Raw genomic sequence first — 13,467 nt, 5'->3', positions numbered from 1 at the left:
TGAATTAGCAGCGAGGAGGCAGAAAAATTCTCAGAAAGAGAAGAAGATGAAAGCTGGAAGTTCCATCCCTCCCCACTTCTAATTGGGATTATGCTGGCAATTATCAGCCCCATCATTTGGTAGTTGGGAAGAAGAAATGGGAAGCTGAAGAGCAATAGTTGGCTGCTCCTGCATGAACTGTCCTGGCAAAATGCCTTTTAATTTCATGTGAGCTGTGCCTGCGAGAAGACGGGAGGATCAAGCTATCAACAAGGAAGATTAGGATTTGGAGCCAGGTTTTGGAAGTTGTCTCCTATCTCAGAAGTGAATCAGACACCTTAGGTGAAATTCAGATCCTACTGAATAAGCGTTTTGCTTTTTGAGTTTAGCGGGGCCAGGATTTCACCCCAAACTTCAAATATATCCAAATGCTGCTGTGCCTACAGCTTGGAGCTAGATACCAATGTTAGGTCCTAAAACTGTATCTTATATATATTAATTTTTATGGGATCTGATTCAGCCCTCTCAGTTACTGGAGGGGGTTCAGATACTGAGTTCAAGATTTTGGGACTGTCCCTCCTTTACTGCTCTGCTTTACAGAATTACAGCATTTCAAAAGTGAATCTTCTAAATTTATATTATCCCTGATAATTCTGGAGTGCAAACTTTGTTTTATTTACATCAGAAATAGGATCCGTTTTCCCTGCCCTGGAAGGAAGACACTTTCAAGGGCTTACTGATACTTGTGTGTTTGACTTTAAGGCAGAAGTTTGTTCCTAATTAATTGAATAAGTGCTTTAATCCCTGGCCTGAGGGCTTCCCATAGAGCATTAGCTGTATTAAGAAGGAAATGGAGTGTAATCCCCTTAATAGGAGCACAGGAGAACAGGAGAGTTTCACATTTCTGGAAATAATGTCTTTCCTTATTGCATAATTTATTTTCCTATTAATTTGCATAAAATACAGTGGGGATGAAGGGCTTCTCCTCTCTGCCTGCCTCCAGAGCTGAGCTGTTAGCAGGACACGACCCTTGCCAGAGCGTTAACATCCTTGGGCTCCAGTTATACACTGGTTATAACACTGTGCAAAGAGAAATAACTCAGGAAATTCAGCACATTCTGATGGTACCTGTGAACACAGGTCCGTGACCAGCTCTTTGTGGAGGATCCTGGAGCTAAGGTGTCATCTTTCTGACTCCTGTATCATCACCAGCCTTTAGTACCACCTGCATTTCTGTAGTGTCAGAGAACCTTGGCTCTGAACTGAGAGCTCATGTGTAGCTACAGAAATTGCACTCTTGGATGAGGTTCAGCTCACCAAGCACAGGAGTTCTGAGAAAGCAGTTTGTTTCATCCCCAACTGGTCACATGAACTGGGCTGAATGAGCCAGGAAGCCAGGAAGGATCAGCTCAGAGGGACATGTCCTCTTTGTGGACATATAAAATTAGGTGAGATTAGTCTTGGTTGAGGTGCATCTAAATTTAGTTAAGGCTTGATGTTTTCTGAAGAGTAAATACTACTTTGTGGTCTGGTTTGGTGTTTCTGTCTGTTTGGGGGACAGAAGACTAAATCTGAGCATCCTTTGGTGTCTTACACCGCAGGTCAGAAGAGGAACAGAACTGCAACATCTGGATGGGACAGTCCAGATGTGCTCAGCTGCCCCCCAAGACCAAGCAGAGATCCCTGCCTCTCTTCTTGCAATGTTTCCCACCCTTCCATGCAGTCAGGTGAGGATGCTGTTTTCTTCTGCTCAATACATCCACAAAGTAGTTCCTTTCCTCCCCAGTTTCCTCATTTTTTGCTCCCATCCTTGTCTTTACCAGAAGCTGAGGATCCTTCAAAAACTTGTGAAGGGCTGGCTTTGTCCTTCTCCTGGCCACGTGTCCTCAGCATCTCTGGCTGCAGCTCTCCATCAAGAAGCTTCCACCCCACACCTCCAGCTTCCCCCCTTCAACCTGGCCCCAAGGCCTCCAAGGTTCTGGAGTGCTGATGTCTCACAAAGGGATGGAGTTTCCCCTTGTCCCTGGAAACACTGTGGCCATGCAAGCACTGGTGGATCCCATAGATACACCCTGTCCTAGGAGGTGACACTGGTGGTCACTCTGTGGCTGACTCTGGGGTTTCAGGTGGTGGGGCCCTTCTGGGTCCCACCAGGCTGTATCCCCTGAGGTGTCCAGCTCCTTACATGCTAATTGCTGGGCTGGACAGATGCATTTTGCATTTTTGAAGCTGGATGAAGTCAGCCACACTCTAACTGCCAGTTTGGGGTGCACAAGGGTCTTATAACCCCAGCTGAATCCTCCTCCTTCTGCCAATACCTAATTCCAGGTCTCTAGATCCCTTGCTCCTTGGGGCAGTGCGGAGGAAAGGATCTGGTTTGCTGGCTGTTAATTGGATGACTTTTCCTGTCCAGGTTCACCATGGTGGACACAACGAGGGAAAGAGCACATGGCAAGGTGAAGTACACACAGGGTTTGAGTAAAGGGTTTGATGGCTCTGTCAAGTGGAGAAGATAATAGCAACTGGTGACAATGTGGTTCTAGGCTTTGGCCAAAGGCAGCCACTGGTCTGTGAAGTGCTGAGGGAGGGAAAAGTGTGCAATGAAAATACAGAATATATTCTAGCCCACGATGGGTGGCATTGTTGGCAAGGCATGAAGAGCCCTCTGTGCTGGTGCAGTTATTGGTTCCTCTTTATCACACAGATAAGAGGGCTGCCCCCCCTCCCCCTCTCCCATGTGATGGACATCTTCATGTAGCAGAGGAGATGGCAGTAACACCTCCAGTCACCACCCCAGAGTCACCTCTGCCAGGCATTGACAAGTGAGCACATTTAGTGCTTTCACATAAACCCACCTCTCTCTCTCTTGAGCCTTCTCCCTGAAGGCTCATCTCACCCCATCTCCAGGCTCCAGCAGTGCCCATGCTGGATGTTCAGGGAGAAGACACCCATATAGTGCATTCTTTTCCCTAAAACCCTCTCCCCATCTTCAGAAGTTTGCACTGCAGTGATTTTTGGTGCTAGGGCAGGTGTTGCTGGCTTCATATCCCCTGGCAGAGTTTTCCTCCTTAAGTTCTCTGTTGATTTGCAGACTGAGTATTGACATTAGGCAGTACTTGACTTTAAATAGGTGACAAGCACATGGGAAATATTCCTGAAATAGAAGAGGGGAGCACAGGCTGGTTTAATCTGAGTGATACTGGACCTCAGCACCTGATCAAAGTATTTCGGCAGCTTTTTATTAGTGGTTTTCCCCAGGGGCATCTGAGCACTCAGAAAAGGCTTGAGAAAAGCAGGAGGAAGGTGTTTGTTGCAAGGGACCACCTGGGGCAAGAAGAGTCCCCAAAAACCATTGCCAAAAGAGGACCTTTCTGGCCACCCTGCTTGGAGCTTGACTGAGTTAGGGGTTGCAACTCTTGGACTGGTCCCAGAGGGGCCAGGTTGTCCTCTCCTTACCTCTAAGTGACCATTTTGGGTTCATCTCACCCCTTTTGAAGGCTTTCCCCAAATCCTAGCCACAATTTGTGTTTGCCTCCTCTCCTTTCAGCTCCGCGTGTCACCGGGCATGTACAGGACTTCGTACAAGAGAGACTACCAGTGGTGTGAGGAGTACAAGGCACCCAGTCAGGAGGACATCGAGGTACCATTGGCTTTTCCCTGCTTGGGGAGCTCTTGGGTCTCCAAGGATGGTTGGGGACCAGGTCACAGCCATGGGTGCAGGTTCTGCTTTGGTCCCCATCACTGTGACCCACCAGTGGGTCACATTACACCCAAATGCCTTTGGCTTGTGTCCCCATCCCTTCTGTGGGAAATCCCCCTCCCACCCTCCGGGAAAGCTGTTTGGGGCAGGCGGGTGATGCTAATTACACTCATTAAGGCAGGGCCCTAACGACTGCTTGCTGAACCGGTGCCTGAGCCTGGAGCTCTGATTGCTCCCCGTGGGGCTGATGGAGGTCATCAGGATTAGACCCATCCCAGGACCACTTTGAGGAGGGGGATTGTGGATGGAGATGGCACCTTGCCCTGACAGGGTCCTGAGAAGACTGGGGGAGCTGAGGTGGTAGGGTTTCTTTTTTTTTGGTTTTGTTTTGTGGTTTTGGGTGGTTTTTTTTTCTTTTTTAATCTCTTTGCAGTGTGAGCGACCCCCTGAGCTATTTAATCTGATTTGCCTCGCTCTGCCTGCCCTGCCCTAATTGCTTGTGGCAGCCCGGTGGGGACAGCTGCAGTTTGCTCTGGGCCACTGTGGAGAAATGGCAGGGGGCATGCTCAGTTGCTGTGGGCTCTTGCACTCATGAGAGAGTGGAAAAAAAAAAAAAAAAAAAAAAAGAAAAAAAAGGAAAAGAAAAAAATCATAAAATTCACCCTAGGGATGGAAAAGGGTGGGGGATAACGACAGAGAAATCATTGTGTGAAGGTGCCTGCTGGGGCAGAGGGACTGAACTGTCTGTGGCCACCTCTGCCATCCTGGGCAGCAGCCTGGGGACCCCTCTCCTCTGATCCCTTCTCCTGTCCCCTCCTGCTGCCAGAATCCTTCATTAACCACGCTGCTCAGGGCTCCTGCTCTTCTCCAGGACTGGTGAGACCTTCCCAGGCAGCCCCAGCCCTAAGTGGCTGCTCTGCTTCCAAGAGCTGAGATCCTGGCTGGGAGGAGAGGGTTCAACCCCTGCCTGCTGGAGTTGTTTCCAAGACATGCATCTCAATTTCTTTTCTGCTTTTTCTTCTACTTTCATTTCGTTTTTTGGAAGGCTGACCCTTCCTGTGGAGGTCCTGATGTATTTCGGGAGATAAAAAGAGAGGGAACACCTGAAATACGTTGGTTTGCAGCTCCCTTTGACTCTTTATTAACCCCCTTTAGAGGAAAGCTGACCTGCTGGGCAGAATGATGGGGACGTACTTGGAAGGCCCAGGTTTCTCTCTTAGCCCTGCTGGGATTTAGGGTTTATTTAAGAGCATAAAGCCAATGTGATGTTTTTAACCGTGAAATTTGGGATGGTAGTCTGCTTCCAAGGGGAAGGTGCAGACTTCCTTGGGCTAAGGCAGAAAGCACTGGCTACTGAGTCACCTCCACTGTGGGCTCCTGGGGGCTCCAATCCCTCTGGAGATGCCTCATGAGGAGCTCTGCCTATCCTCAGTGAGGGAAGCTCCCAGATACAGGTAGCTCCCATTGCTATGCAGTCTCCAACTACCCAGCTGCCAGCATGGCAAAGGAGAAGCCACCTTGAAGAGAGCCCTGAGGACCTTGGAGGCTGAGGGAGAAAAAGAAACCCACGGAGATCCAAAACAAGGATGGACAAACCCCATGAGGATGCTCTTTGCTGGCTCCAGCATCCTGGCAGAGCTCACAGCAGGACAATCTCTTTCTGATCTCCTGGAAAGGAGCTCCTGGCTCCTGATTGAGCTGCAGTGTGCAGCTGAAGAGGTTTGAATCAGGAGACCCCTCCAGAGCAGCCACACCAACAAGCCCATTCCCTCTTCCACCATCAAGCCACTGTTTGTGCTGGGGCTTCCTCCCTCCCACTGCCCACCTGGGGCCCAGCAGAGTCTCAGGGCAGAAGATGGTGACAGAGATATCTGTGATGCTCTGTCTGTTTTTTAATGGCAGTTATGGAACTTCTCAGTGGCTGTTGTATCCCTGGAGGTGCTGACCCACAAAGCTCAGGCTTTGCCAGGGGCAGGTAGCATTGCTTGATGATTCTTTAGCTGCCTCTCCAGTCACGTGGGACTTTTTTTTTTCTGCAGAAGCTGAGGATTGCAGACTCCCAGCTAAAAGCCAAGGAGTTTGCTATGCCCCAGGAGGAGCAGATGACCTACAGGGACCTCATGATGGGGGAGAGAGGCAAAGCCAGCAGTCGTGCTGATGATGGGGGAGGTAGGCAGCCAGGAGGCAGCCCCTCCAGTCCCCAAAAGCCTTGCAACAGAGGAAGCACTTTGCTTCTGTCCTCCCTGTTGCAGAAAGGTGCCTGACAAGGTACTACCCTGCCACCCAACTGGCAGCAACCCGGGCAGAGACATGGGAGAGGCCACAGGACTTCATTCAGCTGGACAACGAGCTGCCTTGTTGCCAACATCTGCCAGCAGCTGCTGAGACTGCTGGGCCAGCAGGTAACCACCCACAGGCATCTGATGGGCTGTACCCAGCCACCCAAGGGCCCTCTGCCTGGGCCAGCTCATCTGTTCACCTCACCCAAACCTCTGCTGAAGTCAAGGGGTCTCCCCTGATTTACACCAGCAGGGACTCCAACTTGCTGTTGTTGTTTGCTTGCTCCCACCCAAGGGCAGGATTTCAGTGAGTGCTTCCTGATTAATGCACATCCTCTCCTTCTCCCGCCTCTCAGGGATGTGTCTGTGCCCAAAGAACCTGGTCCCACAGTGGGCCACCTACCAGCAGTTCTCCGTGGACACTTTCTGGAGAAGGCAGCGTGAGGCTCAGCAAAACAAGAACATGACTGGGGGATCCTCTGTTTTTGGGGGAGGTCAGTGGTGGCAGATGCCCCATGTGGGTGACTTGTGGCTTTCAGCCTGGCTGTGAGTTTTTTCATTTAATGCAGAAGGAAATTGAGGAAGGTGAATGACACAGGAAAGGTTCACAGAGTCATAGAATCCTAGAATGGTTTGGGTTGGAAGGGACCTTAAAGATCCTCTGGTTCCAACCATCCTGCTATCCTAGGGTAAGAGATGGCACCCCTCAAAGCAGCCTTTACAGGGATTTTTGGGGAAGGCAGCACAACTGAGGTGGTGGTCTTCACTTGGGATTAAATTGACCCTGGATCTCTTCCCTGGTTTAGTCCTTGATTAAATAAGTCAGAGAGACATTGCTCTGGCCTGATGAGAAGGAAAATCTGGACAGTAGGAGAAAATTTATGCCAGCTGACAAGTCAGTGCTCAGAAGGGGCACAAGATATCATTTCCAGCTCAGTTTTGTTTGACTTCACAGAATCACAGAAATACCTGGGCTGGAAAAAACCTTCAAGATCATCAAGTCTGACCATTAACCTAACAAGGACACATTTTTAGCTAAGGCATACCCGTAATACATCACTTATAAAAAGGCTATAGAAAATATGGACTGAATAATCTCATCTGAAAGACCTTATCCACACCAGGGAAGTGCTTTTTGCATTTTTCCTTGGCTGACCCTTTGACTGTGGTAGCTCCAACAGGAGTGCTGAAAACATAAGCAGCCTCTGGAACTCAGAAGGGAGCACTGCAACTCTGGGATACAGGAGGTGGAGACCCAAAAATGTCTTTCAATTGTTTGGAATCTCTTTCCTTTAGATTCCTTTGACCCTGACTGGAGAAGTACCTACAACACCGATTTCCATCCCTGGCCAGGAGTCCATGGTGGATCCTGTAAAGGAAATTGGGGCCCTACTCACGTTTTTCCTGAAAATCCACACTTAAACCAGTAAGGATGAGGTGGTCTGGGGGGATAGGGTGGCTGATGGGAGTGAGGACAGGGTATGAGTAGGGCAGTGAGGTTTTGGAGCTGTTTGGGATTGGAAAACGTTTCTCAAGAGTGATTCTCCACGTTATGCAATGAATTCAAATTTCCTCAGGGCCAAATCCTTTCTCAAGATCTGCTCAACCTTTTCTTGGGAAGGTTTCAGTGGGGTTGATAGGAGCAGGGAGAATTTTCCTGGGACAAACTTGTTCCCTTGGAAAGAAGCTGCTGAGGTCCCTGAGGGGCTGTGTTTGCAAGGTACTTGCAAACTTGATCTTGTCCTGGGAAAGGGCTCCCTCAACTCAGACAGGGCAGGAGCTGTTTGCAACCTGACTCATCTGCACACTATGAACCAACAGGCAGGAACTGCTCCTGAGCTCTCATTTCTCACCAGAAAGGTGATGCCTCCCTACTGCCTCATTCCCCACCCTCCCCTTACTGCACACAGTCACGTTTCAGCTCTGTGCTGAAGTCTCCCTTTTTATCTGTAACCCTGGGGTTAGGTTTGGGCTGTAGATCCAAGTTGGGTGATGGTTGATCTAGGTGGGAGATTGGTGGGAGCCATGTGTGCTGCTCCTGATGGAGAGAGGCTGTTCCTTTGCTGGGTGGTAGCTGCTGCAGATCCCCTCTCTTAATCCACAAAGCAAAGGCTGGAGGTCTCCTTCTTATCCCCTTCTCCACGTTCTCTGAAGGAACTGGATATCTGAGTACAAGGACAACTACAGCATTTTCTTACGGAGGGTGAACCGGCCATCCCAGGTCCCTGCTGTGGGACCATCCATGGGGAAGGGACCACTGATGGACACAACCCAATGAGTGGTGCTACAGGTGGTCACAGTAAGTACCAGGATCACCTATTTTTGCTGGGAAGCTGGGAGTAGTGTTGGGATTTCAGGGACCAAGGCAGTGGGAAAAAGTATAAATAGTCATGAGACCTGGTACAAACTATCTCAGGCCCTAAGGTAAATTTTTAAGAGCTTTGCTGCTGGAATATTGCCAGTAACAGCACTTGTCCCTGCTCATTGCAGAGGTTTTGGACTGGATGACCTTCAAAGGTCCCTTCTAACTCAAACCATTCTATGATTTTATGATATTTTGGAGTCCCAGAAAGTAATTTGTCAACAGATCTTATTAGGAGAATATTTTTCACTGTGAGGATGGTCAAACACTGTCTGAAGATGAGAGGTGAGGGAATCATAGGGAGATGTTCACAAAGTGATGAGACAAGGTCTGAGCAACCTTATCTAAGCTGGCCTTGCTGGAACAGGCACCTACATTATTCTATGATTTTCTGATTTATTTTAGGATGTTTTACCAATGCTTTTCTGTGATTACAGCTCCTTGGCCTCCAAGCTGTGTGTGTGATATTGTCCATCAGAGTCTCTGCAAGCCTGGAAACCACTTCTCTTCCAAACCGACCACAATGCTTATCAAAGACCTGTGAATTGCTTGGCTTGACACAGAGCTTTTTTTTTAAAAAACAGATTTCATCATTAAAATCTCCCAAAACCCCAAACTTTTACCACTGTCAGAAAAATACTTTCTTTTTTTATTTTTCTTGGGGGGGGAGCAGGGGGGGTGACAGTGTAGGCTACAGAACTGAAATTGCTCAGGCAGTTTCATCTTCTGTACTTTAAAGAAACTAAGCAATGAATTTTGTCACACAGCAAGAAGTAATATGTGTTTAACAGCATTGCTTGTGTTAATTTATTCTCTAAAGCCTTGTGGCCTCAGAGGGAGGGAAATATCCCTGTTATCCAGAGCAGTTGAGTGCCACCTGTTCAGAGCTCCTTCCCCTCCTTTGCATTTACAGCCTTTTTCCAGGGTTTGCCCATCAGTTTCAACTGATGCTGGGTAAGTCGGCAAGGAGTTTTGGGGAGATTTCTAGGATTTGTGGACGGCGCAAGGCTGCTGCCAGCCTGAAGATGGCAATGCAGAGCTGCTGAGCCCAGGCTTGGGAAGGGCTGATGTCCCCAGGCAGCCCCTCTGCCCATCGCAGCCTTTCTGCTGAACCCTCTGGCTTTGGTGATCTGACCCTGAGTGTTCTGAATTGGTGCCAGAATTAACCTGGAGTAGGTGGTGGAGAGAACTCCCCTCCCAGACGCCTCAAAGATGTTACTTTTATGAGATATCCTTGGTGTATTCAGGGATAAGCAGGATTGGTACATTAGGTTATTTCTCCAAAGCATTTGGTGCTGACCTGTGTCTGAAAAAGAGAACCAGCCCTGGATGGAGACTGGGCTCATCCACCAGCTCTATGAGAAGGAGAATCCTCATGAGAAGGAGAATCCACTTCAAACCCAAGTGATGGCATCCCCAGAGCAGTGAGAAACATGTTCCCTCTTAGGGCACCACGTCCCATCACAAGGTGCACAACCCAGTGAATGCAGAGTTTGCAGGTTTTCTCCCCAGCGCACAAATTCGAGAACAGTTTTTTGGCAAGGCTGAAGTCACGATTTTTTGAACGAGTCTTAGTGCCATCTCCTGGGTGGAAGGGGAAGTTCTGGTTTTGGAAGAACAACGTGTGGTCCGAACCCCCTTGGCTGTGCAGGTCCAGGCATTTAGCACCTGAGGGTGAGGGTGGCACCAGGATACCACACCCTGCCTCCTCCTCCTAAATTGCCAAATAAATTCCTGCCTTAGGCTACATAATGAAGGCGTCTGTTGAGGGAAAAGGATGCAGTGGTCGTAGAGGGAAATGCTTTTCTTCAGATGGGGCTGAAGTAGCAAAAGTTAATGATGCAAGACCACCATCTGCTGCAGCCAGATCTCCTCTGGGTAAGCCCTGCCCATGGCTCAGCCACCAACCTGAGCAGAAATGGTGAACAAGGAACTTGTGAACTTATATACTTCACCAAACTGTGATTATTGTTAAGGGATGATGACTGAAAAAAACTTTGGGAGGAATATAGTTTCTAATGCAAATTTCTTGGGCCAATGGTGGACTTCAAAAAGGATGGAAAGAGAGAGCAGAAGCAAGAAATGCAATGTCTTGGCAGTCAAGAATAAAAGCTACTGTCAGGTTCTCCTCCCAATTTTCCTAAAATCAAGGCCTTTGCTGTCCTCCCAGCACTCAGTTGTCCTCATACCTTTTCCCATGTTGTTTCTGTGTGGCAGCTCAGGTTCTCTCAGTGTTCAGAACCACATCTGCTGGGTTTCAGTGTGGGACACACTATCTTCATCAGAATCCATAAGCACTTCAGTGGTCTTCCCTGCTGTTATCTGAGCATGCTTAAATGAAGAGAGGTTCTTTGGTTTGGTTTAAAACTACATTAATCATCCCTTAGAAAGTGAAAGAGAATGTAAAAAGGAGACACAATGACTCCATTGATGGTGTACAGATGGCCCTGACAGCTACAAGAGATAAAGCTGGGTTTGCAGTTATGAATGACTGCATGATGATGGCAAGTCCTCTACATGCAATACCTTGGCCTGTGCCCAGCTTAGGGCCAGGTGCCAAGAGCTTTGCCTCAGTTCTCCCTCTTTTGGAGGCAAACAGCCGTGCCTGCTGCTGGGCTTGGCACTGGCACCTCTGTGTGCTTTGTGGTCAGCTTGCACCTTGCTTGCTGGATTTGCCTCCATCAGATATAAGCCATGCTGCTAAGGCTCTTGGAATTTTCCACTGTTTGGTTTTGTTGTTTGGGTGGTTTGCTTTGTTTTGTTTCATTTGTTTGTTTGTTTTGTAATTTAATTGGCAACTACATTTTCTGCAATGCCAAGACTTGGATTTTTCTCATACTTCTTCAATTCTCCTTTAGTGAGATCAAGACAAAAGGTTTCAACCAAGAAAGGATGGATTGACCCAAGTGTGATCCCAGACTCCCAGGCCTGCAGCTGCTGTGTAGGGAAGGACTGGATAGATTTGGGATGCTTCTGGTGAGGGGGGTGTCCATGAGAGGACAGAATTCCTCCAGAGGCTGGAGATGGAAATCTCCTGCTGAGTCACCTCAGCTCTGCAATGCAGGTGCCCTCCCATCTCTGTATTCCCAACTGTTTTGACCACTCTTTTCTGAGGGTGACCAACATCTGAGTCATCCCTCATAAAGCTGCTCCTGGATTCACTTTTTCCATGGTTACTGCACATCTTGTAAAAGATGTTTTCCTGTTCAGGCACTGGGGTTTTTTGTTGTTTGGTTGTTTTTTTTTTCTTCCTTCTTGAAGAGGGCAGGAACCCACTTCTCCTTCTCTTGTTCACTCAAAACCTTGACCATATGAATAATTAATAGTCTTATCTGGGGGACAGCAGTGAAAACTGTTTCTTGTTGTTGTTTCCCTGTGTTAGCAAACCATGGAAAATGGGGCTAAAAGCAATCTGGAAGGCACCTCTCTTCTGCTAAAGGAGATGACCAGGGCAATAAGCTGAAGCACTGGACCCCTGTGGTCCACAGCTGTGAACCTGTGGTGACTTATTCCATGGCTTCCCAACACAAACCTGCTGTCAAGGATTAGCCTTCACTGGTGTGGATGAAAGCCAGTTCTGGCTGCTCAGCCCTTGTAGTCAGGGTTTGGTCTTGGCCATTTTTTATGTAGCACTGTGGGCATATACATTTGTGTGTGTGCATACATACGTGTGTGTCTCAACCCAGTTCTGAGCACAACACTGGTTTTTCCTGGAAAAACAGCACATGCACCCCACACTCCAGTTGGGAGCATCCCAAGTGTCCAAGTTACAGCTCCTCTCACACACCATTACCAGCTCCTCCTGCACCCCATTACCAGCTGCCATTTCCCACCAGCCCTTCACTAATACAAATCTTTTAGCAGCTTGCTAATTGCCCGGGCAAGCTCCAGGAATTATCAGCTTTGGGATTTCACTTCACTCTTTTAATACCATACATGGACATTTTCTGGTTGCACTCTTTCCTTCATACAGCTCCACTTGCTGGAGGCCACTCTTTGCTGATCTTTTGGGACTCTATGGACATTTATTAAGAGATACACCCCAATGACAAACACTCATGTCTTCTGGCCTGCCTCAAGTGCTGCCATTGTTTGGTTTTTCTGGCAGCAAAGATTGCAGAAATCTTTGCACTCACTCTGAGAGTGAGTGGTTGCAGACCTGGTACAGCATGGGAAGGAAGTTTATTTAACTGCTGGGTCACAAGTGGTCAGTGCCCATGAATGCCAGAAGGATGGTGGTGGTCCCTGCATGCCCTTCACCTCCAGGTTAGCACTAGAATCACAGAATCATAGAATTGGCTGGGTTGGAAGGGACCTCAGAGCTCATCAAGTCCAACCCTTGATCCACTCCCACTGCAGTTCCCAGCCCATGGCACTGAGTGCCACATCCAGGCTCTTTTTAAATATCTCCAGGGATGGAGAATCCACCCCTTCCCTGGGCAGCCCATTCCAATGTCTGATCACCCTCTCAGTAAAGAAATTCTCTCTAATGTCCAACCTAAACCTCCCCTGGCACAACTTGAGACCTCTTGTGCCCTCTTGTCTTGCTGAGAGTTGCCTGGGAAAAGAGCCCAACCCCCCCCTGGCTCCAACCTCCTTTCAGGGAGTTGTAGAGAGTGATGAGGTCTCCCCTGAGCCTCCTCTTCTCCAGCCTCAACACCCCCAGCTCCCTCAGCCTCTCCTCATAGGATCTGTGCTGGATCCCTTCACCAGCCCAGTTGCCTCCTTTGGACCTGCTCCAGGACCTCGATCCTTCCTGAGCTGAGGGGCCCAGAACTGGACACAGGACTGGAGGTAATTGCATTGCCAGGCTTGGCCACCCAGTGTGACACACAGTGATGACTAAAACCACTTCTCTTGTGACAAAAGCTGAGAGATATTAACCAGCTGAATAGAAATCTCCACTGGCAACTCATGAAATCTGCATTTCCCCTCCCATTCTGTGGCCAGAAACACTGTGCCTCTACACAGCTGAAGCCTGTGAGGGGTCAGTGGGCATTCTGCAATTATAAAGCAGGGCAGGCACTTGCTTCAGTCTATTTATTGTGCCAAGGGCAAGATGAAACCTCAGCTTTTCATGTTATGAATAAAATATCAAACTCATGGGGTTTTGCTTTGTTTTGCAAGGATGCCATGCAGGTAACAAG

At 48.5% G+C, this 13,467-nt stretch overlaps 1 protein-coding gene across 3 annotated transcripts; it reads left to right on the top strand.

Annotated features, from left to right (window-relative positions):
• The first annotated feature begins 2,016 nt into the window (after positions 1-2,016).
• On the top strand, positions 2,017-8,936 carry LOC139800347 (uncharacterized). 3 transcript variants are annotated; one of them, XM_071753192.1, is made up of 9 exons: positions 2,020-2,307; positions 2,393-2,435; positions 3,527-3,619; positions 5,719-5,848; positions 5,932-6,081; positions 6,315-6,452; positions 7,255-7,384; positions 8,113-8,257; positions 8,758-8,936. In XM_071753192.1, exons 2-8 carry the CDS (start codon positions 2,400-2,402, stop codon positions 8,234-8,236), a joined length of 801 nt encoding a protein of 266 aa, XP_071609293.1. In that variant the 5' UTR covers positions 2,020-2,307; positions 2,393-2,399; the 3' UTR covers positions 8,237-8,257; positions 8,758-8,936. The 3 variants fall into 3 exon arrangements, with proteins under 3 accessions (XP_071609296.1, XP_071609293.1, XP_071609294.1); XM_071753193.1 differs by having other exon boundaries at positions 2,020-2,435; positions 8,726-8,936; XM_071753195.1 differs by lacking the exon at positions 6,315-6,452 and having other exon boundaries at positions 2,017-2,435.
• Positions 8,937-13,467: the final 4,531 nt, after the last annotated feature.

Source organism: Heliangelus exortis, chromosome 10, assembly GCF_036169615.1.
Source record: "Heliangelus exortis chromosome 10, bHelExo1.hap1, whole genome shotgun sequence".
In the NCBI taxonomy this organism is placed as follows: Eukaryota; Metazoa; Chordata; class Aves; order Apodiformes; family Trochilidae; genus Heliangelus; species Heliangelus exortis.
This window is presented reverse-complemented; position numbering and strand designations above follow the sequence as displayed.